Genomic DNA, 27,997 nt, shown 5'->3' on the forward strand with positions numbered 1-27,997 from the left:
TGATCTGAGTGTCTTATCTTATCTCATCTTGATCAGATACTTAACAGTGAAACATCTTATTTTATGAGATCGTAAGCTATATTTATTATATATCTTAATATAAAAAGTAACCAGTAGCCGTTTCATAGAAATATTTATATTTTCCCCCCAAACTAAAATGTAAATAAAAACCTACACCCACCAGAACATGTTGATTATATGTATTGAATAAACTTTATTCTCCAACTTCTGTGAACATGGGTTCATCAGTCAAACATGAGTAACAGACTGTTGACCAGTAACACATTCAAACAGCAAGAATACAAAATACATCAAAAATACATTCAGATAAATGAAGACATGATTTCACTGAATGTACAGTCTGACTGAGAGACGCATCTTTGCACACAGAAAACATCAAACACTGAACTTTCCCACGCTCTTCAGGCCCCTGAAACCACCACACAGCTCATTACACAGCTCATATCAATGATACATTTATTCACTTAAATCCTGTATTTTATGGACCTTAAATCGAAGAGGACTAACGACTTAACAGATGAAACGCACAAAGACGCAATAAACTAGAATAAACTTAGATTTTGGTCTTTCTTTGCATGTTAAAGGCACAGAAGCCGCCCGGCTGCTGGATCCTCGAGGACGATCACAGTCCTGTCATAGAAACAGAGGGCATCAAAACACACTGAACTCAAAAGGCACGACTGGGAAAGTGTTCACCAAACTCAACCTAAAAAAACAGTTTTTTAACCCCAAAAGGCTTTGAAATGAAGAGGCACCGACGGGGAAATGTGCAAATGTACACTGAAAGATACAGATAAGCTCATTGAACTCAAAAAAACTGTTGGAACAGATTATCAAACCTTTTAAGTTAAACCAACTCAATTTTGTAAGTTAGAAAAACATTCTTATTAAAGCAGATTTAGTCATTTTAAATGACACTGACTTAATTTAGTCATTTTTATTTGTACTGAGAAAACAGAATACGTACTTAAAGTACTTAATTAAGAATGTTTTGTAATTTGTTCTTTGTACTTCGTTTAAACAATTGTTTTGAGTTAAGTAAACTTATTGAATTACAGTGTAGCTTTGAAATCTGCGTTAAATGTCTTAAGGTGTGTTCAGACTGAACACAGAGCAAATTTTAGAGCGCGTGTTCATATAAAGTCAACAAAAAGACAAATTTGTGCTCATCGTAACATCGTCCTCAAACACACGGCTGGAGCATTTGTTGCTAGCTAGCTACAGCTAATGTCTGTACAGTCTGAACATTGGCTGTTTGATTATAAAACACTAAAAATTAAGAGACCTTAAGAGAACAACGCAAGGCGAAAATATGCTTCAAATTCAGTCTAAATACACCTTGAGACTTTATAGCATCTGGCAGCTAATAGGCGGCTCACAAAATAAACTTCCTGTCGTACTTAAAGGCACATTCAGAGCAAGATTCGCTGCTACTTTTACTTTTTTTTAACAGAAAATGGAAAATGTACAGCTTTGCTAAACCTGTCCAGCTACAGCAATTATCCAATAACAGCTTAGCAACCGTAAAAACATTCTAGTTTGCAGAGTTGTCATATTTTAAAAACACAACACTGAAGTGTAAGGAATGGATTAAAAGCTCTGTTTATTAAGTTTACGCTGTCGCCGTTATTACTCTAAACTGTCTTGTGCAAGAACGTAAGCAGGCGTAGCAACATGAGCTAATGGTGGCGGGGCTTAGCGAACAGTCAGGTGTTGTATTGTAGAGTTTTGATATGGATATTTATAGTTTCGGGTTAGTTTATACTGATGTAATTCGCATTTTAAAGATTATTACTGTGTAAATTTACAGGCAGACTATGTGGCCAAAAGTATGTGGACACCCCTGGTCTGTGTTTACTGGCTTGTTTCAACGAGGGAAACTCTTAATGAACTGGACCACCAGCACATCTGATCACCAATCATCAGTATTGGTCCTCATTAATGCTCAGGTGTCTGAACTGGAGCAACATCAGCAGGAAATACCGAAACCAGAAGAGTGGCGGCAGTTTAACAAACATGTTTTTCTAATATTTGACGTGTCCACATACTTTTGGCCTCAGAGTATTTTTCTGCCTCGGTTTTTAACAATCTTCGGACCGTGTAGGAAGTAACTGGGTTTTTTTTTAAGCTCCATAGATAAAACAAATAAAGCTGTTTCCATAAGGAGGACACTGTGCAGTCAGCAGGGGTCAGAGGTCACCGGCTCTCCTCCTCTCGGCTGCTGTTTACAATGTGAGGAAACCGACACAAACTGTCGACGGCAACACGAGTCAGGACGCCGTCCGTCCCGGAGGACGAGTTAACAGCGAGCTGCAGCGGCCATTTCCACTGTCATCTCCTCCTGACTGTGTGCTGTTCAAACACGACAGACTCTGACCTTTGACCCCCGACAACCCCCGTAACCCCCAACGTCCTGGTTCTGGGACTCATTCTGCACCCGTGTGTCACGTGAAGAAGGCGGTAAGTAAACGGCTTCCTGCTCTAAAACGTGGACTCGTGGATTGAATGTGAGACTTTTTCGGTTTCTCTGATCTGAATCAGGTTATTTTACCTTTTTATATAATTTTTTTCTTTAGTAAAAGTTGTTTTAACCGACAGAAATCAAACGATAATTCTGATTAATCAAACCTTCCTAAGCCCCGCCCCTTTTTGGTCTCTGCTCCAATAACAGTTGAACAAGCCGCGGTCAACTTCCTCCTTTCCTGTAGTTAGATATGCTACGTGCTAAGCTAATCTATGTTAAAAACACAACCAAATGTTGAAGATGGTTAAAAGATAAAGGAGACAAACATACAGTCACATGTTAAATGAGCTAAAGTTAGTTAAACACTAGCTATTAGCGAAATAAAACTGATTTAGCTAATAGCTAGCTTTAGAGAGGGTTTTGCTAACATTAGATAACTTAAAATGTGAGAGTATAATAGTCTCATTTATCTTTTACCTTCTTCAAAATGTGGTTGACTTTTGAACATAGATTAGCCAATTGGCAACAATATTTATGGAAATGTAAATAAAATCTTTAAGAAAATGCATTAAAACATTTAAATTTAAAAACATTGATTTTGGTTCAAATATAAAATATACGTATGTTTGACATTATTGTGGACGTTTTGAAAGAGTAAATTATTCAAAAATTAATTTAAAAAAAGGTACATTATTAGATTGAATCAAACCTTTTATCTTTTTGGAAATGGTGAAACTCTTAAATTCTTTCACCAAACGTCCGGATTCATTTTGGAGACTGAACTAAAGAAATTTACAGTGAATCAGTATAAAGACGTTCAGAGGCGTAATACGAAGGGAAAGTAAGGCAGGAAGTTGGTTAAATATCAAGATATTTGTCCTCTTTCAAAATAAAAGTGTCCAGATGAAAGCAGACTTAGTGAAATGTGAAGCTACATTATCATTTCTTCCTCTTTGGTGCTTTGAAAGCAGCTGAATTGTACAATATATAAAATCTTACCAGAATAAAAGTGTAATATACTTTGACTTCCTGTAGCGTTCAGTCACTTTTGTCGTGTTTGTCTGCTGGCCGGTTATTTAAACGTGTGTTAGCGATAGATGGTTGGAAAACGGTGGTGAGCTCCTCGGTGTGTACATCCTAAACTTTGACCTTTGACCTTCTGGAGCTGTCAGTTTGCTGATTGGTTCTCCTGTTAGTCAGAACGTCAGCAGCAGAAATGTTGATTTTTTTTACATTTGGACCCAGTCTTTGGCGGCTAGCTCGGCTCCCCGTTAGCGCTCTAGTCCTCGCTGTGGTTGTACAGGGCGTCTGCGGTGGCGTTTTTGCGGTGGGACGGGGGCACCAGGTGGTCAGGCAGCTCGGTGGGCAGCTCGTAGCCCTCCAGTTTGATCTTGATGAGATGTTGGGCGAGGGCGAACTCCTCGTCGTCCAGCATGCCGTCCCGGTCGCAGTCGGCCAGCTTCCAGATCTTCCCCAGCACGGTGTTGGGCAGCCGCGAGTTCATCATCTCCTTCTTGGCGTTGACGCCGGTGATCTTGCCGTTGACGGGCATCAGCATGTAGAAGATCTCGTCGTAGCGGTGCTTCTCGCGGCTGACGATCCAGTCCTCGGCGTCGGCCCCGGCGCTGATGCCCTCGCCATAGCCCTGACCGAAGGGCCCATCCTGGGAGCCCTCGAAGGCGCCGCCGGACACCATCGCCGGCGGCGCCTTCGACTCCTCCTCCCGGATCATCGCCATCAGAACGGCGATCTTTGAGGCCAACATCTTATCCACCGACTCGATCAGCTTCATCTTCAGAGACGGGAACTTGCTGAAGTCGTAGTGCTGCAACATGTCCTGCAGGACGAGACACAAACATTAAAATCAGACGTCTAGTTATTTCCAGCATTCGGACAAATAACTATTTCTCGTTTGACAGATTATTGTTCAAACACTGAGACATTAGTTTAAAAAAAATCTATTATTGTGCTTCTTGTGGTAAAATATTCAGAGTTTCTGCAGGCTGAATCTGTTAGAACACACTGGTGCCGGTACACGGGGTGGTTGGGTCTTAGGGGTTAAGGTACGGTGGCAGAGACGTATCAGCGAACAGCAAAAGTCACAACACATCGGAAGTGAGCGAGTACTAATCATTTTTTATATTAACGTACTCATCTAAAGTTAGGATATTATAAAGCTAGCTGTGCTGTAGTGTTACATCTTTTAGTTAACGTCCTCAAAGCGAGTTTAGTTTAGTTCATTGTGAGCTGATAGTAGCATTTTGTAATATTTGACTGAGAGTGACTAATCTGATAGTAACAGTGATCATAGTTTACATACAAACTCATCAGGTTTTACAATCTGAGGTTAATATATTAAAATCAGATTGTGAGAGAGACTGTTGCAGTTCCTGTTGGCCACTGACAGATGGCGATAAAAACCAGAAACAAACACTAACTGATCTGAAACGTGAAACAAAAACTACCCTGCAGGTTGTTCCTCCTTCAGGTGAACAGAGCTGACTGGCTGCGGCATTAAACTGACACAGAGCAGAGCTGAACCCCCCACCCCACCCCCGCTCTCTGCAGCTGCACTCCGCTGACCTCCGACCTCTGAACAAGAACAACAGCAGGAGGATCCAGATACTACACAACACGTGTCAGTGCGTCCTGAGAGTTCACGTCTCAGCAGGGAACTGAAAAATGTGAAACATCCTCTCTCGCCAATAACCCAATAAATACAAGTGTAGCTGGGGAACGAACACACACCTGCAGCGTAGCATCTCTACAGGCCAGCTGCACTGTGTGTGCGTTCAGTTCCCTGAGTGAGTGCGTGAGTGAGTAAAAAATGTGTTTACTGCCATCTTAAGATCACAGTTTGTTCTCGTTTTCAGACGGACAAACGTGACGTCTGATCCAGAGCTGGAAGAAGTTTTCAGATCTTTAAATCTAAGTCAGAAAATCTGTTTTTCTTTTTGTTTTTAATGAGGCAGAAGACATCACACATCATTGTTCCAAACAGACTATTTGTATTTATGTTTTAATACATGTCTGTAAAAGTACCACAAATATTTTTAGTATTAGCAGCAAACTGTGCCTTATACTTAATACCTGAAAGTCAGTTATAGTTGGAGAAATATTGTATGAACTTCCTCCTTCCCTGTACTTAGATATGCTACATGCTAAGCTAATCTGTGTTGAAAAGACAACCACATTTTGAAGATGGTTAAAAGATAAACGAGACCCATACAGTCACATCTTAAGTTAGATAGTGTTAGCCCAGCATATAGCCTATCTAAGTACAGGAAAGGAGGAAGTTGACCGAGGCTCTGTGATTAGAGCAAACAGGGGCGGGGCTTGGGGGGGGTGCTGTGACATCACTTCCTGTTTGTTTCCGTACCTGCATCTTGGCGACGTTGGGGAAGTCTCCGGGGCTGATGTGGTGCTCTCTCTGCAGGATGGTGTAGATCTCCGGCAGCCTCATGATCAGCTCCTCCTTCTTCTTCTCCCGCCCAAACAGTGACGGCATTTCCTTCTTCAGGTAGCTGATGATGTAAGCGTGCACCTGTGGGGGGGGGGAGACAGAGGACAGTGTTGGCTTCCTGTAAGGTTGCTTTTGTCATTTACATTTAGATTTTTTTAATGTTCTGTCTCTGAATAACGAGAGCCGCTGCTCAGGATGTCTAACTCTGGGGAACTGAGGGATTACTTCGACTAGTTTCTGGACAGGAAAGACAGTAACAAGGTGATTCACGGCGGCTCCAACCAGGACTCTGACTGCGGGGGAGACGAGGACAGCAAAATCTGTCAAAATCTGTCTCAAATGATCTGAATTCTTACTTAAATAATCAAAGATTTGCACATTGATGATATATAAATAGTGTTTTAAACATGTATTCTTTCTAAAGGCCAGAAGCTGAAGTCTGATAGTATTGAGTCATATGGAGAAGTGGATTTATTAGCTCAGTAAACAGTTTCCTAACGAGTTCATGGTTTCAGTCTTCTTCAAATAACACACAGGTCCCAGAGAGCGTTTCAATCAAAATATAACTGGAAGTCTGAGTGAGCGACAGAGAATAACAGGAGACTGACCGACGCGGGGGGGAGGAGGAGGAGGAGGAGGAGGAGGAGGAGGTAGAGGTGGAAGGAATGTAGGAGGGCAGAAAGCCGTCAATCCTTCATACCAGCCCACAGCATTATGGGAGGTGGAAGGAAGGAAGGAAGGAAGGAAGGAAGGAAGGGAAGGGAGGAGGAGGTATAACAGTGAGGGAGTGAGGTCATTGAACTTCTGAGTACATCAGCCATTAATCAATAGCTGATAGAGGGAGGAAGAACAAAAATACATTCTGATAGATGAGCGGGTGGTCATCTGTTTACTAAGAGACATCCTCCAGACGCTGCAGGAACGTCCCATTACAGGACCCCCACTCTCCTCCAACTGATGTCCCACGATATTAACCTGCAGCTGGGGTAAACAGCGTCTTCTCTTTGGATGTTCTTAATTCAACGTTCTGTAATCAGGACGTGTTCTAGGAGAACGTGCGTCTGGTTGGGGTCTGCCTGTGTGCAGCTCTGTGTCTGAAGGTCACTGTGTTCGATCCACACAACAACAGGATGTTATTCTGCAGAGTGCTGCTCACCTTCAGGGCTTTACCTCAGACATTTATGTTGCTATCACGTCACTCGTTGCTGTCACACTGCGAGGTCCGAGCTGATTGGGTGGGAGAGCGTGTGATGTGTTTATCTGATATAATATTAAATAGGTGGTCGCTTTGGCTTAAGCAGCCCCGGCGTCGCTTTTCACCGCCACTTATGAAAATCAGCAGGCAGCGTGTTTCACGTCCAGATGTACAAACAAGCCTCTTGGAGCCGTACCCTAAACCCAACAGGAAGTCGGACATTTTGAATTTAATGTCAATACAACAGGAAATAAACGAGGAGGAACCAACGACAGCTCTGAGAAACTGTTCACATATCAGAGTGTTCCTACCTCCAACGGTCCAGGATTAAAGTGAGGAGTTAAGAAAGGTCACTCAGGGTCATCCAGCAGCACTGGGAATGCTGGGTAATCTAACGTGTTTGTGTGTGTGTGTGTGTGTGTGTGTGTGTGTGTGTGTGTGTAAGCTGCCAGATTCCTGTTTGTCTGGTTGAATCGGGAAACACTTCAGTGGCGATAAGAACAGCAGTGTGTGTGTGTGTGTGTGTCTGTGTGTGTGTGTGTGTGTGTGTGTGTGTGTGTGTGTCCAATCCAATCCAATCCACTTTATTTATATAGCACAATTTAACAAACACAAGGTTTCCAAGTGCTGCACAAAAGATATAGAGAATAAATAAATAACACAATCGAAGATACACAATAAGAGATAAAAGCAATAAAATAAAATAAAATAAAATAAGTAAAATAAATAACAGAAATAAATAAAAGCACTGCCCACACAAGATAAAATATGCATGTGTCACATAGAATCAACGCTCTACATGGTTAAGCCGAGGGGGTGGGTTTTAGAAGGTTTTAAAATGAGACAGGTGTGTGTGTGTCTGTGTGTGTGTGTGTCAGTGTGTGTGTGTGTGTGTGTGTGTGTGTGTCTGTGTCTGTGTGAGTGTGTGTGTGTGTGTGTGTGTCTGTGTGTGTCTGTGTGTGTGTGTGTGTGTCTGTGTGTGTCTGTGTGTCTGTGTGTGTGTGTGTGTGTGTGTGTGTGTGTGTGTGTTGTGTGTGTGTGTGTGTGTGTGTGTGTGTGTGTGTGTCTGTGTGTGTGTGTGTGTGTGCCAGAAACAACATCCAACTAATGAAGTCATTTAGTTTCATATTTACCGTTCCTTGTTTTCTTTTATCAGGAATGTTGGATAAGTTTGCAGAAACAGAAACTTGATTGTTTGTTTTTCATGTTATTGGAAACGTGTCCAATAATCAATAATCAATAATCTCACCTCTGCTGTTAGCTTTAGTTATTGGGGTTAAGAAAAGTGGAGGAAGTGATGTAAGCAGAGTTGTAAACAACCGTCGCTCCTGAAACATGAAAGAAAAGTTTTCCTGAAGGAACGCTGACCTCCGAACACAAACACTGATTGATGGAGCCTCACAGGAAGCTCTTAACACAGCTCCAGGATCAGTTTGGACACAGCGAGGAACCGAGCGTGAGTCAGGATACGATTTCCACTGAAGCTTTAATTTTAGTTTCACTTCTGCTTTATAATTATCAGAAAGAAGAAGCTGCTTTTCATTCCTTCAAAATAAAACTCAAAGAGTATTTATCTTCTTCTGATGGAGCTATGCTAACGGTTTCCCTTGACTTCTAGTCTTTGTGCTAAGCTAGGCTAAACACATCAACAAATTGAATCCTCCAGAGAGCGGTCAAATTTCCTGACTTTTTTCTGCCTGGGATACACAACCGAACGTTCCAGGATATTCCCAGAATGCCAGAACCAAACCAAACTGTTCACACCGGGAGGTTTAACCCGGGTTAACTCGGGTTAACTCGGACCAGAACGTGTCATTTCCTGTCTCACCTTGGCCAGTCTCGCTCTCTTGATGAGGTCGTTGAGTTTACGGAGCGCCGCGTTTCTCGGGAGACTCTGGATGTCCCTGAAGAGGTCCTGAGACTCCGCCTCAAACAGACGCCTGAGGAGGAAGTGAATGAGTGAATGAGTGAATCCAAGAATGATAGTGATTGGCTTTAGAAAGAAGAAACTTATTCATGAAATAATCAATTTATAAATTAGTAATCAAATGAATGAATGAATGGATGAATGGATTATGGAATGAGTGAATGTATGACTAAATGAAAAGAAGAACACTGAATGGATGAACAAAATAATGAACAAGTGAATGGACAAGTAGTTTAAATGATTAAAAATAATAATGAATGAATGAATGAATGGTATTGTGTCCTGGCCTGCAAAATGAGTGAGTAAATAAATGACTACATGAATGAGTGAGTGAATGGCTGAATGAATGGTAATGTAAACTATCCTACCAAATGAGTAAATGAATGAATTAATGAATTAATGTTTCCTGTTCAATGAAATCACAAAATAAATGAATGAATGAACACCACTGTATTCTCACCTGAAAAATGAATGAATGGCTGAATAATTAATTAACAGCAGTGTATCCTGTTCTTTAAATGAATACATGAATGAATGAACAGGTGAATGGCTGAATGAATGATTAAAACACTGAGTGAACAGTATTGTTCTCTGACCTGTTCTTGGAGTTCTGCAGGGGTCTGAATTAATAAATGAATGAATGAATTAATCAGGGCTGTATCGTGGGCAGCTATGTGAATAAATAAATGAGTGAGTGAGTGAGTGAATGGATTAATTAATAAACAGCATTGTATTATTTTAAATCAATACATACACAAATGATTAAAACAAGAACAGTGTTGTTCTTTAAGTTCTGCAGGGAATTAGTAAATGTCTCGCTATATGAATGAATGAGTGAATGTATGAGTGAATGAATGAATTAATAAGTGAATAAATGAGTGAGTGAATGAACAGCTCTTTGTGTTCTGCAGGGGTTTGAATAAATGTACAATGCTGTACCGTGCTTTATGTATGAACGAATGCATAAGTGAATGAGTGAGTGAATGAATGAGTGAGTGAGTGAGTGAACAGTTCTCTGACCTGTTCTCTGTGTTCTGTAGGGAATTAGTAAATGTCTTGCTGTATGAATGAATGAGTGAATGTATGAGTAAATGAATGAATGAGTGAGTAAATTAATGAGTGAATACATTAATTAGTGAGTGAATGAACAGTTCTTTGTGTTCTGCAGGGGTTTGAATTAATAAATATACAATGTTATACTGTGCTATATGAATGAATAAATGAGCGAGTGAGTGGATCAGTGAGTACATGAATGAGTGAATGAATGAATAAATGAGTGAGTATGTGAATCAGTGAGCATATGAATGAGTGAATGAATAAATGAGTGAGTAAGTGAAGCAGTGAGTTTATTAATGAATGAATGAGTATATGAATGGTTGAATGAGTGAGTGAGTAAGTGAAGCAGTGAGTATATGAATGAATGAATGAATGAATGAATGAATGAATGAGTGAATGAGTGAGTGAGTGAACCGTTCTCTGACCTGTTCTCGGTGTTCTGCAGGGGTTTGGCCCAGAAGGATCCCAGATAAACTCTCACCACCTCTGGAGTGTTGATCACTTTCCCCAGTGACCACATGAGGGCGCCGTACACACGCATCAGCTGCTGGGTGTCCACCTGAGAGCACAGGTGAGGAACAGGAAGTCATTTCATCTTTTTCTAGCTGTGACGAAGCCGTTCACTGAACCTTTCGTTCATCCTACCTGGTCGGCTTTGTTGAGGACGACGCGGATCTTGTCGTCCTGTCCTTTGAAGGCTCTGATGGCCTCGGAGAACTCGTCCGAGATGTCGAGTTTGTGAGCGTCGAACAGCAGAATGATCCGGTCCACCCGCTCGCCGAACCAACGCAGGACCTCCGCAAAGTCATAACCTGCAGGCAGACGCACAGGAGGACCCTCATCATCATCATCATCATCATCATCATCACCACTTCTGTACGAACAATAAATTCAGTTTATAGAGAATTTCTTTCTCCATTTTACATCTACTCATTTGTCCCAACTGACAATCGGGACGAGAGGCGACACACATAACTTTGCTTTGGTCTAAAGAACATTTAGCTATTAGTGACATCTTGGAGAAGCTTTCAGGGGCCGGCTGCGGCTGCGACCAGGACTCTGACTCTGGGGATGAAGGCAGCGACAGGAGAGGAATGAAACCAGTTAGTCAGTGAGTAACTGTTAACGTTATCCATCATCCATCGTATCGATCAGTCCACCAGCATTAGTAGCCCTCGTAATTACCGATTATAATCCTGTACACTAATGATGGGATAATAATAATGAAATGTGTGTCAGAGTTCAGATTGAACTGAAGAATCAACAGAGAACTGCTGTGTCTTTAAATGTGTGTGTGTGTGTGTGTGTGTGTGTGTGTGTGTAAAGTGATCTGTGGCAGTCTGGGTGTGGTTCCTTTATAACTGTGACACCAGAAACTAAACTGAGACAAAAGCTTTCAAACTCCAACAGGAAAATCCCAATAAAGTCAGACAGTGTTCACTGTTTCACTTCCTGTTTAGATCTGTAATCTACTGTTTTTGTATTGTTTTATTTCACTGTATCCTCACTGTGTCATTGTCCTCCTCTCTTTGTATAACAAGAGTCAGTGTCACAGTAAAATATGGTTCACGCTGAGTAACCATGGAAATTAACATAAAAGTCTAAAATTAAAACTATACACACACACACACACACAAAAAGTTCAAACTCAGCCGTCATTCTCAGTGTAGTAATCAATATGCAAGGTCCAGATAGATTTTCAAAATAAAGCGCCCTTATGACTTTAAATTAGGCTAACACATTGTCAGTAAACAGTAAAGTTTAGTTTAGCCTGTCAAACCAAACTCCATTCTAAAATCAGGGGTTTTAAGGTTGGGCGGTTTCACCATCGAACGTGTTGACGGGTTGGAATAGGTGGCGGTGGAGGCAGAAAATCACAAAACTACAAATAAAACCAAACTATCCGACTGCAGCGACACCAGCAGAGGGAAGAGATGTTATTCTGTGGTTTAGGTGAACCGACGCTGTGATAAAAGCAGAGCTCTGGTACGCAGCGTGTCTCCTGGAGGATCGGTTGGTCCAGACTGTTCATCATTCAGATCACCAACACAAGAAGAACCTCCACTTCCTGACAGGAATTTCCATCACACTCAGCTGTTTTTGCTTTTCAGCTCTTTAAGGTCACCTTTAAAATTTACACTACACACACACACACACACACACACACACACACACACACACACACACACACAGAGAGAGAAACACCTTCAGCAAACATTGGCCTTTACAATGGCTGCTACAGACCTTCAATCAACATTACGTCCAATTAAAGTCTCCAACAGACTGAAAAAAGAGTCAATTGATTAATACTGCAGAGTGTGTGTGTGTGTGTGTGTGTCTCTCTGTGTGTGTGTGTGTGTCTCTGTGTGTGTGTGTGTGTGTGTGTGTGTGTGTGTGTGTGTGTGTCTGTGTGTGTGTGTGTGTGTGTGTGTGTGTGTGTGTGTGTGTGTGTGTGTGTGTGTGTGTGTGTGTGTTCAGGTCGACTGGTTGCTGTGTGTGTGTCTGTGTGTGTGTGTGTGTGTGTGTTTGTGTCTCTGTGTGTGTGTGTGTGTGTGTGTGTTTGTGTCTCTGTGTGTGTGTGTGTGTGTGTGTTCAGGTCGACTGGTTGCTGTGTGTGTCTCTGTGTGTGTGTGTGTGTGTGTGTGTCTCTGTGTGTGTGTGTGTGTGTGTGTGTGTGTGTGTGTGTGTGTGTTCAGGTCGACTGGTTGCTGTGTGTGTGTGTGTGCTCTGTGTGTCTCTGTGTGTCTCTGTGTGTGTGTGTGTGAGCTGACTAATCAGAAACGTCCTGCCGTTGGTGCTTATTGTTGTTGCATAATAGTCCTTGAGATTCACTTCCTCATATTGTATGAAGTCGGCCTGCCGGGAGGAGTTTCAGTGTAATGGTGGACTGTACTCAGCAGAAAGGTCAGAGGTCACAGTATCCTGTTACAGATCAGGGAACATGCTCAGAATGACTTTAACACCTTATGCTGTGGAGCCGGTGTCGAGGTTTGCCGTAACTTGTCCGTTCACCACCAGATTTCAGTCAGGACCTCTTCTGTCAAAATGTCTTTTATCCCAAAGCAGAATGTTACATTAGGCGGTATAGCTCTGTTCTGGGACCTCCCCGTCCCCCCCCCGGGTACAGAACAGAGCAGCATCAATGGCAATCAGAAAATGACTGATTAATTAGAAACAACATAAAAGGAGGAGCTGGGGTGGAGGTGGGTTGTAGAAAGGCTTGTAGAGCAGCAGCAGAGATAGGCAGGCAGGCTGAAGCAGCTTAAATAAGGCGCCATGATGATGTTTGCCAATTGGATGCTTGAGGGAATCAGCTGAGCGGTCAGCTGACTGTGTATGGTATCCAATAGGAAGCTTAGAGGAATCAGCTGATCCATCACTATGACTAGCTGTGATCATGTGATATAGCCTGCCTGAACTAACTCTATGCTCAAAGCTTTCCCAGCAGCCTCAGCTTCATTTGAATTCAGACCATGACCATGTTATTATGGCTCTCACTGATCTGTACCCCGCGTAGTATTCAAGTGTTAAAGTCCACATAAAACCGTAGGACAAGCGCCGTTTGCTTCCTCATATTTACGTGTTTAGGCCATAGAGAGGGACCTGTTACTGATATTGATTGCAGCCAATAGTGTGCGTTACTGCTACAAGCTAGCGCTACGAGCTAGCACTATGAGTCTACCTTCCAGTAAACACAGACGGACCCGAGACAAATGCAATCTCTGAGACTGACAGGACTTCCAGCACTGAGGTGGTTTTCCTGCTGGATTTAGCTCCTGGTGTCCGGCGGCTGAGTCAGTTAGCTTAGCTGGAAGGCTAACAGAGCTAACAGCAGTTAGGGTTGCTAGATCAGTCAGAACTGTAACTGCCTCCGTATGTCTATCGGTCATCAGAAACTGTAACTGCCTCCGTAGTCAATCTGTCCATCAGAAACTGTAACTGACCTCCGTAGTGTAACTACTCTATCGGTCCATCAGAAACTGTAACTGACCTCCGTAGTGTAACTACTCTATCGGTCCATCAGAAACTGTAACTGACCTCCGTAGTGTAACTACTCTATCGGTCCATCAACTGTAACTGGGTTCTCTCTATCGGTCCATCAGAAACTGTAACTGACCTCCGTAGTGTAACTACTCTATCGGTCCATCAGAAACTGTAACTGACCTCCGTAGTGTAACTACTCTATCGGTCCATCAGAAACTGTAACTGACCTCTGTAGTGTAACTACTCTATCGGTCCATCAGGAAACTGTAAATCTCAGAGAGTTGAAGAAGTTTACTGATGTTGAACCTTTCCTCTGGCGCCCCCTTCAGGACAAACACAACAGTTCTTGTGAAATTCTTCATCCGTCTTTTCTCTCACTTCCTGTTTTGTCTCGCAGTCTGTTTCCTCCGATGAACCGTCGACTGCAGCAGAGATTATAAATGCAGATCTGAAACCGATCGACAGCAACCGATCTGAAGGCTGTTAAATCCTGAGAGTCAAACAGATTACAGATGTTACAGATGTGTAGAGCTGCTTCAACTGCTCCGCATGAAGAAGATTGTAGTTAAAGGTCGTTTTCAGTTTCATTTCTCAGGAACAAACAACAAAGTAAAGAACAGCTGCAGTGACGCATTACAGTATATCGCTCATTAACTGTAATCAGTGTAATTCACTGATGATCAGTTGATCAGTTGTAGAACTTGTGCAGCATTGTAACACACATATATATATATATATATATATATTATATATTAGTGCTGTCAAACGATTAAGATATTTAATCGCGATTAATCACATTAATGTCATAGTTAACTCGCAATTAATCGCACATTTTTATCTATTCTAAATGTTCCTTGATTTCTTTTTGTCCCATTATGTTTTCTCATTTTAATGCTCTTATCAACATGGAAAAGTGGATCGGCTTGCTTTGAGCAAATGTTGTTTTTATTGAAAACAACATTGGCATATACTGTAGTGTTTAATTTCACATTCTCACTTGGAGCAAATAATCTCTCACACAATGTCATCAAGTGGTATTTCAGACTGGACGTGCTGCGATGATAGCTCACTTCACAACCACAAAACACACAGATCACTTTGGTCTTGTCAATGGAACCATTTGGCAACTTTTTAAAAGTAAACTTTCCATTCAGAATAGTCTCGCTCTCGCCATCCACTCAAAACTTAACGTCTACTACTCTTAAACAAGTGTGTGCGGCGTGCCTGTTGTTTTGTTTCCGGTCTAACTAGATCCGGTGTGGTGTTGTAGTTTTTCTAACGTTACTAGTTGTTGCAACAGCATGTGGAAAAACTACAAAGTATGCTAGGCCAAAAAGAATGTTAATCTCACGGGGAAAAAAATTGACGCCATTAAAATGGGTTTGCATTAATAACGCGTTTAACTGACAGCACTAATATATATATGTATATGCCTATATATATATATATATATATATATATATATGTATATATACACACAGTACATGCCCCCCTTTATATTTATATTTATATATATATGTACAGCTGTATGCACCCACACAGTCCTGCAGTCTCAGACTTCACTGTGTGTTTTTAGCAGAATTTTTGTTTTTAGTTTGTTGAGTCTTTTTCAGCCCTCAGCATCGTCTGCAGGCGCTCCTGTTTATGGTTATGGTTTTTCCTGTGGTACCGTATAGAAACCATACTGTGCCTGCTGCTGCTCTGTGTCCCTGTTGCTCTCATATTGAGTCACACTGGATGACAGCATCAGTTTAAAGCCTTAGCTGGACGGGTGGACGGAGGGAGGATTAGAGGGAGGGACAGAGGGCCACAGGAAGCGGCGGCGGGGCGTTCCCTCCATCTGGAAGCGCTTAGAGCCGCTCAGCTGAGGCCGAATTCCTCCTGAAGACGTTCAACAGGCCAACTGTGACTCAACACGCACGGAGAGGCCGGCTGACGTCAGCACCGACAGACGCTGCAGCCGCAGTGAGATCACAGCGACTGCTGGTTCACTGACATTCAGCAGGGTTGCTCAGTGCGGCGCTGGGAGGCGTTGAGCCACATTATTGTTCCTACATTGTTGTTTTGTGTGTTTGTTAATCCGGTTTCAAATCTGAATGTACAGAAAGAGAAGCAGAGAGCTGTTAGCTTCCTCTTATTCACGTATTTCCTGTAAGAACAGGCAGTGAGGGAGGGACCAGTCCCTGTAGCTAATAGCGCTGTGTGCTACGTCCCCCCAGCAGGTCCAGACCGGGACTGAATGCAGCATCTGATGCTGACGGAGGACAGTTTGACTGCAGGGAATAAAGAACTGAGCTGGTTTTATTGGCGGTTTTGGCTCCCGCCACCACGGGGTGATATTATTGGTTGAAATCAGTTAGTTCATGCTGACGTAAGCACGAGTCACATTAAGTTTCACAGGAAGACACAATGGTTGGATTCTGATATAATAATATAAAGAAATGGCAGTTTTGTGAATTGTTAGTATAAACAGGAGGAAAGGGAGACGCTGTTAGCTGCCGCTGACTCCAACACAATGGACCTTTAACTGAAGTGGCAAAAATGGTTCAGGAAATGTGGATTTTGCCGTAATAATCTGAAAGAAAGGATTAATTAAATGGAAATAAAGGAGTTTTAGACCTTTAACGGCTTCTGGACGTGTGAAGATGACACTTTTATGGAACTGTAAAGGAGGACCCGCGTTGTTCCTTCGTGTGTTTGCAGTAGAGACTCTGAGCTGTGTTTGATGGAAACATTACAGATCGTCTGCAGGGTGGAGCTGCTGTTTGCCCGGTTGGCTGTGGTCACAAACAGACTGATCCGCTGCCAGTCGGCCATCATCAGAGGGTGGAGTCTGAGTCTGTTATTTGTTGACATAGTCAGTAAATATGCTCTTATTGTCTATTTTATATTATTCTCTGCTGACTTTCTTTCTCTCCTGTTAACATTTATGCATTAGATGTCGCACTAGAGCACCAGTATCTCAAAACCAGGGGACCACAGCCCACCAAACTTCATTGACACAATCAGTCATTTAGCAGATAATGACAAGATAAAATTAACCAAAACCGTCTCTGTTAGTCTTTCCATTAATCACCAACTCTGATTTGGTTAAAATAAATCCTTAGTTAACAGAGTTAGATGAGAAAATAGCTGCTATAGTGTGTTAATCCTCGAAGACAAATGTACCTGTAACTGTTCTTGTTTGTCTCTGACAGACTCAGGTTGTTATTGTCAGTGTCTGACAGCATTATAGAAAGGATCCCTACAGAGATAGACCTTTAGTTTAACCACAAACAGCCGTAATATCACTATCACTCTCCACCAGACTCCAGAGACACAAACAGCCGTAATATCACTGTATATAGTGAGGTTCTATACATACCAACCTTTTTATGTCTCATATCTGTCCACTTCTCATTTGACTTCTTCTCTCTTTATATCAGTGACTCACTGTTGGATCTGAGCCTTACTTAAATTCTTAAATCTTAAATCTTTAGTCAGCTCGTCCTCCCGGGCTTTCAGCCAATAATCCCTCCTTTCTGCCTCTGGCTTGGTCCTCATTGGTCCCACCCACTCTGGAGTCCAGTCCAGTACTGGTTTGTGGTTTCACTGGTCCACTTTGGCACCATCGGTCCTGATCCAGTAAATGAACTCAGTGACTCTGCAGACGGATGATGAGTGCTTTGACACATATTTTATATTGATTAATAGATTAGACTGAACAAAGATCCAGATCCAGCTCATTAATCAGTGAGCTTTGTGTATTTCTGAACTTTGGACAGAGGCAGGCTAGCTGTTCCCATCTGTTTACAGTCTTTATGCTAAGCTAGGCTAACCACATCCTGACTCCAGCTCTTTACTGAGAAGAATAAATAAAAAGGATGTGCTGTTGTAGAGATGCTACACAGACACCTGCCAGTAGAGGGAGCAGCTCCGGCAGCGCAGATGGTGGGATGTGGGGGGGGCAGGCGGCTGGTGCTAGCGCTGCTAACGTTAGCCACCCTCGGCAAAACAAGACGACAACATCCGAGACCCACAGACGCTGTGATCAGTTTTGACTATTTTCCGAGTGCTTTCTTACTTTCAGACTAGTTGACGAGAGTGAATTTAATTGGTTGCCTCGTAAAAATAATGTATGGGACTTTATATAATTATTCTCAAGCAAAGAGGAAGATTCTTTATTGCAGTTTTAGGACCCGTTCTCGGATTTTTATTTTGTTTCAAAAGTAAAAAGACGAGGTTTGACGAACCGTCCCGGTCTGAATATATATGAAAGGTTGCATGTTTTATTGTAATTTCTTACAGCAGCCCAGCTTTTATTTCCCCGTCCGACAGCACTTTCATCGCTGCGGTTAGCGTGTGTGTGAGTATTGTCGCTGTTTTAGGAATTATGTGTATCAGCTGCTTTAAGGCCTCGCCAGTCTCCACTCATTTACTCTCCCGTTTCCTTTGTTCAACTCGTTCTTCCAGAGACGTAAATACAGTGAGTTAAGGCACTGAAGAGGAAGTGGTATTGTTAGGCTGAAGGAGTTTCCCTTTCAACAGGAAGTGGAACATGTGAATAATCAGCAGTTACACCTCATATTAAAGCCAGCAGGAGGAGTTTTCTGGCCGATGTTCAGCTGTAATGAGTCTGCTGATGAGACTGTATTTACCACTCAGTCATACAGCATCACGTCTCCTGGGACCAACCTGAGCCAAACACCTGAACCTGCAGGTGAAACCTGAAGCTGTGAGGACTCGTTCACCATCAGACACCTTCACACGTCATTTATTCATGAAGGGACGATTCCAGCAGAAAATTCTCAACGTGGTGGAGCTCTGGTCACACAGTCTGAACACTTTAAACCAGACTAACACTTTAAACCAGACTAACACTTTAAACCAGACTAACAGTTTAAACCAGACTAACACTTTAAACCAGACTAACAGTTTAAACCAGACTAACAGTTTAAACCAGACTAACACTTTAAACCAGACTAACACTTTAAACCAGACTAACACAGCCATATATTCAAATAATGTTGACAGTATTTTCTGTTTGATAATGATTTTCCACTTTTCTATCAACTCAGTGTGTGTGTGTGTGTGTGTGTGTGTGTCTGCGCGTGGGCGTGGGCGTGTTTGTTGTGTCCACAAACAGAGGTGTGTGTTGCCCTGCAGTGATGTTGTCAGTGTGGTCAGCAGCACCTCTATTAACTGTTGAGGTTTAAGGAACCACACACACACACACACACACACACACACACACACACACACACACACACACACACACACACACACACACACACACACACACACACACACACACACACACACACACACAGCTCCTACCTCTGCTGATTCGCTGTTTCTCTCCAGAGAGGATACCAGGAGTGTCGATGATGCTGATGCTCTGAAGAACCTGATTGGGCATCTGAGAGCAGATAAACCTGAACCCCACACACACACACACACACACACACACACACACACACACACACACACACACACACACACACACACACACACACACACACACACACACACACACAAACAGGAGAGAGTGAGACAGGTGTCCATCATTTCCACTGTTAGCTTCCTGTTAGCTCATATATAAACAGACAGGCAGTTAGAGAGGGACCTGTCGCTGTAGCTAACAGCGCTGTGTGCTACGTCCCCCAGTCCAGCAGCTGTAGTGGATCCATTAGCGGACTCTGTTGGACTGGAAGGTCCAGACCGGCACTGAACGGCAGCTACGTTAGCAGTTAGCTAAAAACATGTGTCTGTTACTTGACTCCAGCTATTGGTTTCACTTTACTGTGAACGGAGTTAGCGTAGCCCTGATCAACCAAACTCCATTCAGAAAACAAGTATTTTTAAAAGTTGTTTTGTGCACAGACTCGTCAAAGTCGGCGTCATGACATCATCGTTGTTCCAGCCTCATTTTGATCGTTTGTTGACATTAAACCACAGAAACATCTGTTATTGGCTGTGTGTCCGTCTCCTGGAGGTTACCTTTATTTAGTGCTCCAGAAGAAGAAATCGTTAAATGTGACTTTCTTTTTGCATTAATACAATATATCATTTATTTCTACTTTGATCATTTTAACGTATAAATAACCTGAATGTGAACTTTGACCCCTCGGACAGGCTGAGTGCTGCAGTTATTACATCGTGTTCCCGTTGCTGTGCTCGCTCTGCTGTCTGGGCGCGTTGGGATCCGGGTCGTTGAACCGAGGCGACGCTCGCCGTCACAGAGACGCTGCTGTGTAATAAACTGGGTGTGATCTCAGAGTGTGTCAATAATGTGGGTTCATCTGAAGTAGGGCTGCTACCAACCATTATCTCCATCAGTCCCTGAATCTAACAACATTAATAATATATAATAACATATAATTCATGACAAAGTAAACTCTGGACTGAGACTGCTTCCAGTCTTTATGCTAAGCTAAGCTAACAACATCCATCCATCCAACTGTTTCTTTAAAGCACTGAATCGAGATGTGTGTGAGACCTCGCTGTCACCTGCCATAAATATAAAGTTAACTTTATCTGACAGGCTGCAGCAGCTCGAGGCGGGAAGAAACAACCCCGACACGTGGTGACGCACACACACTTCCCCTGGAAACAATAACTTATTTTGGTTCCTCCATCACACCGGGATGAGATCGGATTCCTGGGTAAAGGAATGCCGTGGGTACACCCCAACACACACACACACACACACACACACACACACACACACACACACACACACACACACACACACACACACACACACACACACACACACACACAGTTCGAGGGTCCATTTCCTCGCTGCCGCTCTTAGAAATATTTCTGGAAGAGGAAATACGTTTGGAGTGTTTTTAGCTAAATTTAAACCCTCAACACGAACTCTGACAGCCAACTCTGTGTGTGTGTGTGTGTGTGTGTGTGTGTGTGTGTGTGGGTGTGGGTGTGTGGGTGTGTGTGTGTGTGTGTTTACATGTCAGTCAGGAGTGAAGAGGTCATTTCCCAGGTTGTGAATGTTTTGAGGAAAGCAGACAGTGTAAAGAGCTGCCAGGATCAGAAACTGCAACTAACAATTATTTTCACTGTTTTTTTCTCGACCATGTGATGAGGAGGTGAAGCAGCGTGGGATCATGGGAGTTGTTGTCTTCACCACCATTGGCGTCATTGCAGTCAGCTTCTCCCGGTTAGGATTCCTTCAGTGTTCATGGTTCAGGAGGTTTCTACCGGGAGCCCAATGATCCACAGAGGTCTCCTCCTCTCCAACACAAACAGACCCGCTGATTAAAACCACTAAACACACTGAATAAAGCAGTTCCACCTTAAACACACTGAATAAAGCAGTTCCACCTTAACAATCACTGCTTCTCCCACGCTGTTGGACAGACAAAGGAAGGAAACACTCGGGGTTCAGGTGATGGATTACCATACATTATATTTTAACTGGACCCTTTGTGCTGGAGGTGTTACGGTGTTTTAAGTCCCCTCTGGATTAGAAACGTGAAGCTTTTTATCACAACAGCAGAAACTAAGACAACACGACTGAGGTTGAGGGATTATTCTGTAAGGGTTCAGCGTTAAGGGTCCGGGTCTTCCAGGGTCCAGGTCTTATACGTCACATCAGTCTACAGCCGGGTATTGATCTAAAGTCTCCACTGTGTTCTGTATCAATAAAACCAGACCGGCAGCCTCTACACCGCCTCCGAAGCATCAGGATCACAGCTGGAGCTGCTCATGGAGGGCTGACGTCTGATCTAATTCACTGTAATTTGATTTCACGAGCTGCTTGAGGAAAGACGAAGCTTAATGATGATGATGAAGGTGATTAATGATCCTGGAGATCAGCAGGCAAACATCCAGCAGAGTTCATCTCATTTTAATCCTCTGAGAGCAACTAAGTCCCAGTTTTAGTCCACAGCACCGATTCCCAACCTTTATCCTTAAGGGTTGACCCCTGACCTCATGACTTACTGTATGGTTATTTAATATTACACTTTTTTGGAAGGAAAAATAAAGTTAATGTAAAGTTTGAGTTTATGTTTGATTGCTAGAGTTTACGATTATAAACGAACAAATGTCCAAAATGAGATGAAAAGCATCAGGTACATTATTCCAGCAGGTTGTGGAGAGAGTGTGTGTGTGAGTGTGTGTGTGTGTGTGTGTGTGTGTGTGTGTGTGTGTGTGTGTGTGTGTGTGTGTGTTTACCTGTTGAGGAAGGAGTTCCCGAACGCGTTGAGCTTCCTGAAGGGTTTCTTGGGGTCGACCACCAGAGCGTTGCCGGGGACGACGCCCTCATTCTCGCCGTACATCACCGCGATGAAGCCGTCGGTGGTCGGCTCTGGACCGATCCGCATCCCCGGAAAATCCTGCTCCAACAGGTACCTGGAACCAGAGACACAGATTCAGTTTAGGTTTTGTTTCCAGCAGAGTTTGAGGCTTTTTTTTACCCATCGTTCTTTCTTTCATCTTAACGTCGACCTCTGTGACCTCTCACTAAACCCCTCGTTAAAGAAAAGTGAGACAGGAAGGAAGAGCTGCGGTGGCTCTCTGTCCTCGCACTTCCTGTTGTCACAGCCAGACGGACGGGCACCGACATCAAAGACAGAACGGACAGAACAACGTCCAGAGAGTCCGTTATTATCGTCGGCTCTGATCCGGTTTACTGTCACACATCATCAGCTGACGTGTTTCCACTGAGCCTCTCCGATCCTGGAGGATTGTCACCGGGATGAACACTTGTTGTTATCAGCTGGAGTTCAGGGAACAATCAGCAGCCTCCAGATGCTGCTGGATCTCTGACTGCTGGATCTCCGACTGCTGGATCTCCGACTGCTGGATCTCCGACTGCTGGATCTCTGACTGCTGGATCTCCGACTGCTGGATCTCTGACTGCTGGATCTCCGACTGCTGGATCTCCGACTGCTGGATCTCCGACTGCTGGATCTCCGACTGCTGGATCTCTGACTGCTGGAGCCTCCTGCCATGGTCCCGCTTGACTGCCATTTCCAATATCACTGATATTATTATTATTATTATTATTATTATTATTATTATTATTATTGTTACTACAGTTACTATTATTACTATTGTCACTGCTCATTGTCCCCCATCGTTTGTCGTCGTCATCATCTTCTTCATGTTCATCATCATCAGTCACTACTATTAGTGTAGTTGTTGCTACTCTCTCTCCCTCTCCCCTCTCTCTCTCTCTCTCCCTCTCTCTCTCTCTCTCTCACCGGTCGAGGCAGACGACCATCACCTAGAGCCGAAGGATCTGTCCTAGGGTTCCAAACTAAGATAAAGTTTGGAAAAGGCTAGCTTTTTATAAATAAGTAAATATAAAAATGAGCCAGTCTTTTGAACGGCTCCTCAAGATCCAGCTCCCTCCAAAGAGCCATAAATTACTTAGTTACTTCGTTAACATTTAGCATATAAAAAATTTACAATAATATATATAATAACACGAGTCATCTCTCAAGCTAATTGATGCCACCTTCTATAAATCCGTCCAAACTTTATTTAGCTACAAAATAAACAAAATAAACGAAAATAAAGAAAGGAGTAAAAAGTAAAAGCACAAACAGTCACGCTACAGACTCTCTACATAAACACATGTTACTGTCTTCACGTGTGGACCAATCAGAGGCCACGCTGCGACCTCGAGCTGTTTGTTGAGTTTCACTTCACCTCCGTCAAAGAAGGAGAAGAAGAAGAAGAAGGGAAGAAGAAGAAGAAGAAGAAGGAAATATGTCGACTCTGCAATTTACTGGCAACCTGTTCCCATGATTCATAGCATTCTTTTCGGTTCCCATGATTCATAGCATTCCTCAGGGCAGGGTGGGCCCTCGGTAGTGGAACACACACACACACACACACACACACACACACACACACACACACACACACTCACACACTCACACACACACACACTCACACACTCACACACTGTAGCAGCAGCAGCAACAATTACTTTAGACGTAAACTGATTGCAGGTCAGTTCTGCTGCCAAAACCAATGACTGTTTGTATCACACACACACACACACACACACACACACACACACACACACACACACACACACACACACACACTGAGATAAGCTCAGTGAACTGTAACTGCGGTGTGATGATCTCAGCTCTCAGTCAGTCTGACCACTTGTTTTCTCTCCTTCCAGGCCACCGTAGATTTCACCTCCATCTTTAAAAGCTCGACTCGCAGAGATCAATAAAACGTGTCAATACGATCAATAATCCATCACTGTGAACATGCGATCGTTCAGTCTGATGCTGCCTTCAAGGACACCTTTTTAAACATGGAGTCTGTAACGCCCGCTGCCGTTGGGGTCGTTCAGATGTTGTTCGCGTCCCTCCGCTCGGGAGGTTGCAGTACTGTGGCGCCTGTCGTTACTAGGCAACCAAAACCTGCGTGCTGCACGATAACGAGGATGAAGTTTCAGTAAATTGATCAATAAACCTCAAAGAACATTTTTTCCCAGGATGGTGAGGTCATAACTCTGCCTCTGATTGGCTGACATTCTTACCCTAACCAATCCCACTCCTTCACGCTCAAACCAGAGCAACGAGCGCCCTGCAGGTAACCAGACTGAGCTGTGCACACACTGAATGTGTCTGTGAGTCAGACTGACTGAGTCTGTGCAGGTCACAGCTCGTCTGTGCTGCCGGAGAGAGAGAGGGCTCTGACAGTGCAGACCTGCAGCTCTAAACACACTGTGTGCAGTTGTGGCGGTCTGTTATCTGCAGCTTCAGGAGGCCCAGTTAGTTAAAGACAGTTAAAGAGCTGTGCTGATAACACATCCCAAACTTCTGCCTTTCTAAAGCACAAACCTGCTCCATTCCCTTTCTGTCAGCCGCTCAGTTCATGTGTGGGACATCTTAAATGAGGCTCAACCTCTTGTGCACTTCTGCTGCAAAGCATGAGAGCTTTAAATAGGAGCATTTTCATATGAAGTCTGGCTACAACCTTCTGCTGCTGCAAACCTCAAAGTTTATAAAAATACACAGAAAAGCAGCAAACCGCCACACTTTGCTTGTTAATAACCGGAGCAGTTCATTAAAGTTAAACATGTCAAGACCCCAAAGATATTCATGCCAGACTCCATTGGAAAATCTGCACATTTAATTCCATTTATAATTTGTAAACTTATAAAGCAGAGCCAGGACATTTTCTATACAAGGTTTAATTATTTAACTATATTAACCTTTTGCTTGGTGAGTAACCTATTCAGTTGTACAAAACTCACACTGGACAACAACAATCAACCGATTATTGATTGATGAACTCTGTATAAATGTTTTTATTGATTAATCAGTTAAATGATGGATAGCACCAGCAGCAAGCACATGATAACAGTGAGGAGAGCACACACACTGCCAGTACAATTCATGTTTCATCTTCTGCTCATCAGCTGAAGCTTCCTCAGCGAGACCTCGGTCAGAGCGGCCTTCAGACTAACTCAATCACCCTCAGGGCCAAAACAGGATGTGATGTCACAGGCCTGATTAGGTAATGAGGAACTATCGAGCCGATCACTAACGGACAGACGTAAACAGTCCGCTGTAGTAGACTGATGCTGCTGAGACACAACCATCATCATTTTATTACTGTTTCTGTTGTTCCTAATGTCGGAGGGTGTGCAGTCATGAACGCATGTGAGTGTGTGTGTGTGTGTGTGTGTTTGCCCCTGAGGGGAAACGGCGGCGGCGGGGGGGTTGATCAGCTCTGTTACTCGTGACAATGTGCCAGCCTCCAGGATTTAAAAGAGCTGAGCTCAGGAGTCCTACATCCCACTTTTATGGAAGAGAAAGTGATGTTGAACTGCTTTGACTGAAGTTATATATATGTTATAAACTCTATGACACTTTTGGTGACTAAATAAGCTAGCTGCCTCTTCTGAATCCGTCCCTACAATCCAGAGAGCCTTAAATAGGAAGATTTCCTTATGAGGTCTGGCAGTAACAAAGAGCAGATTGATGGATCTAACAGCTGATAAAGGTGATAAAGGACTCTCTGCCCTCAGGTATTCACTACCTGACACATTTCTGATATTCTGAAGCATTTACAACAACCCCCAAACTACTGAGCACATGACCCCCCCATTCTGAAACACAGACGTCTCACTGTCCTGCATCAGTCCTCGTCTTCAGATCGGACCCAAAACCAACAAAAAACACCGGAAATATCACAACTGCCGACAGATGGAACAATGGCAGATCAGTTACACAGAACCGACAGTCCACAGAGAGAAACTCTCATGAAGCTTTCATACAGAGGTCATATCTGCCATGTTTAATACAACTACAGTACCCATGAGCCTCAGCGGGTGCACAAGATGCCAACTCCTGCATTCAGGTTGTACAAACACAGGAGGACAAACTGGCTGCCACATCAAATAGGAGTGAGTCACTAGATTTCCACATCAGACCTGCAGGACTGTGACCAAAGAGTTGCTGGTTCAAATCCCTCAAATGATCCGGGAAGTGAAACCCAGTAACTCCTGTCCCAGCTTCAATGTGCACACTGAGTTGGATTTACAACGACGGCTCATACATGTCACTTTTGTTGTTTTAAGAAAGAGCAGGTGGTGTAAACTGATCAGCTCACCGAGGTTAAATAACATCAGCACCCTGGAGGAAAACCCGTGCCAAACTCCATTGACAAACTATCCTATTTAAGACTTTTTTGCTATTTGGCCACGGTTTGCATACTATAAAGACAGACTCGAGACATTGTCTAGTTACTAAGAGTAAATTCTTCACTTCGGCATAAACTTGAGTCACCAAACTGTTAGTGTTTTAATTATATATCACTTTATTGTGTTGCTTCCATTGCCGCCTTCTACTAGAACGCACCGAGGAGAGCCGTAGCGACCACTTCCAACCCAATCACAAACTGACACTGTTATTAACATACAGATGGGCTCTGGTGGGTTTTATTTCAGCCGGATTTACCATCAAACAACACATTTTTATTTTACATCTTATATTACGAGCTATCACTGTTGGATCCTTACCTACAATCTAAAGAGCCTTAAATAGGAAGATTTCCTTATGAGGTCTGGCATTAAGAAAGTGCAGGTGGCGTAATCTGATCTAACACCTGATAAAGGTGTTTTTTTCCACATGTGTTGTGTCTCTCTGTCTCTCTGCCCCCCCACCCCCTCCAGCCCACTTTACAACCAATAACGGAGGATTCTACAGGCAGGTAGACACGGGACCACGCGCGGTGGGTCGTACCTGATGAAGGTGGTTTTCCCGGTGGAGTACTGGCCGACCAGCAGCACCATGGGCTTGCTCTGGAAGTCGGCGGCCTCCAGGGCCGGGGAGTGGAAGTCATGGAAGAGGTAGTGCTCCTCCAGCGGCAGCAGCTTCTTGTGGTAGAGGGTCTGCAGCCCCTCCGTCACCGTCTGGTACATCTCTCCTTCCTTGTTGCGTCCACCTTGCTCCTGTTTCACCCAGCTGAACATGCTGATGAAGACCGGCTGACTCTTCCACCGCTGACCGACGGATCCAACTTCCCTGTTTCGATATTTCCAAATGACCCGGCTGTTTTCGGCTCCGTTCGTCCTTCAGACCGAGCGGAGGAGAGAGAGAGAGAGGGAGAGAGAGAGAGAGAGAGAGAGTGAGAGAGTGAGAGAGAGAGTGTGTGTGTGTGTGTGTGTGTGTGTGTGTGTGTGCGCGCGCGTTTGGCACCTGGGAGTCTCCGCTGAACACACACTGCCTCCTCTGTGGAGATGTGACCGCTGCTGGTGCGCCTACCTGGGGGCACCGCCCTTCCCCCTGTGACGCAGCATCTCACACACACACACACACACACACACACACACACACACACACACACACACACACTCATTTGTTTATTATTAGAAACAGACACAGTTCAAGCTCAGCTGCT

At 43.5% G+C, this 27,997-nt stretch overlaps 1 protein-coding gene across 2 annotated transcripts; it reads right to left on the reverse strand.

Moving 5' to 3' along the window:
- Positions 1-190: 190 nt before the first annotated feature.
- On the reverse strand, positions 191-27,912 carry ehd4 (EH-domain containing 4). 2 transcript variants are annotated; one of them, XM_051395834.1, is made up of 10 exons: positions 27,796-27,912; positions 27,340-27,669; positions 22,292-22,468; positions 19,427-19,524; positions 10,772-10,938; positions 10,552-10,685; positions 9,667-9,690; positions 8,972-9,083; positions 5,865-6,029; positions 191-4,322 (listed from the first exon to the last, which is right to left on the reverse strand). In XM_051395834.1, exons 2-10 carry the CDS (start codon positions 27,567-27,569, stop codon positions 3,765-3,767), a joined length of 1,665 nt encoding a protein of 554 aa, XP_051251794.1. In that variant the 5' UTR covers positions 27,570-27,669; positions 27,796-27,912; the 3' UTR covers positions 191-3,764. The 2 variants fall into 2 exon arrangements, with proteins under 2 accessions (XP_051251794.1, XP_051251795.1); XM_051395835.1 differs by lacking the exon at positions 9,667-9,690 and having other exon boundaries at positions 27,796-27,911.
- Positions 27,913-27,997: the final 85 nt, after the last annotated feature.

This window comes from Dicentrarchus labrax, unplaced genomic scaffold (genome assembly GCF_905237075.1).
Source record: "Dicentrarchus labrax unplaced genomic scaffold, dlabrax2021, whole genome shotgun sequence".
NCBI classification, from domain to species: Eukaryota; Metazoa; Chordata; class Actinopteri; family Moronidae; genus Dicentrarchus; species Dicentrarchus labrax.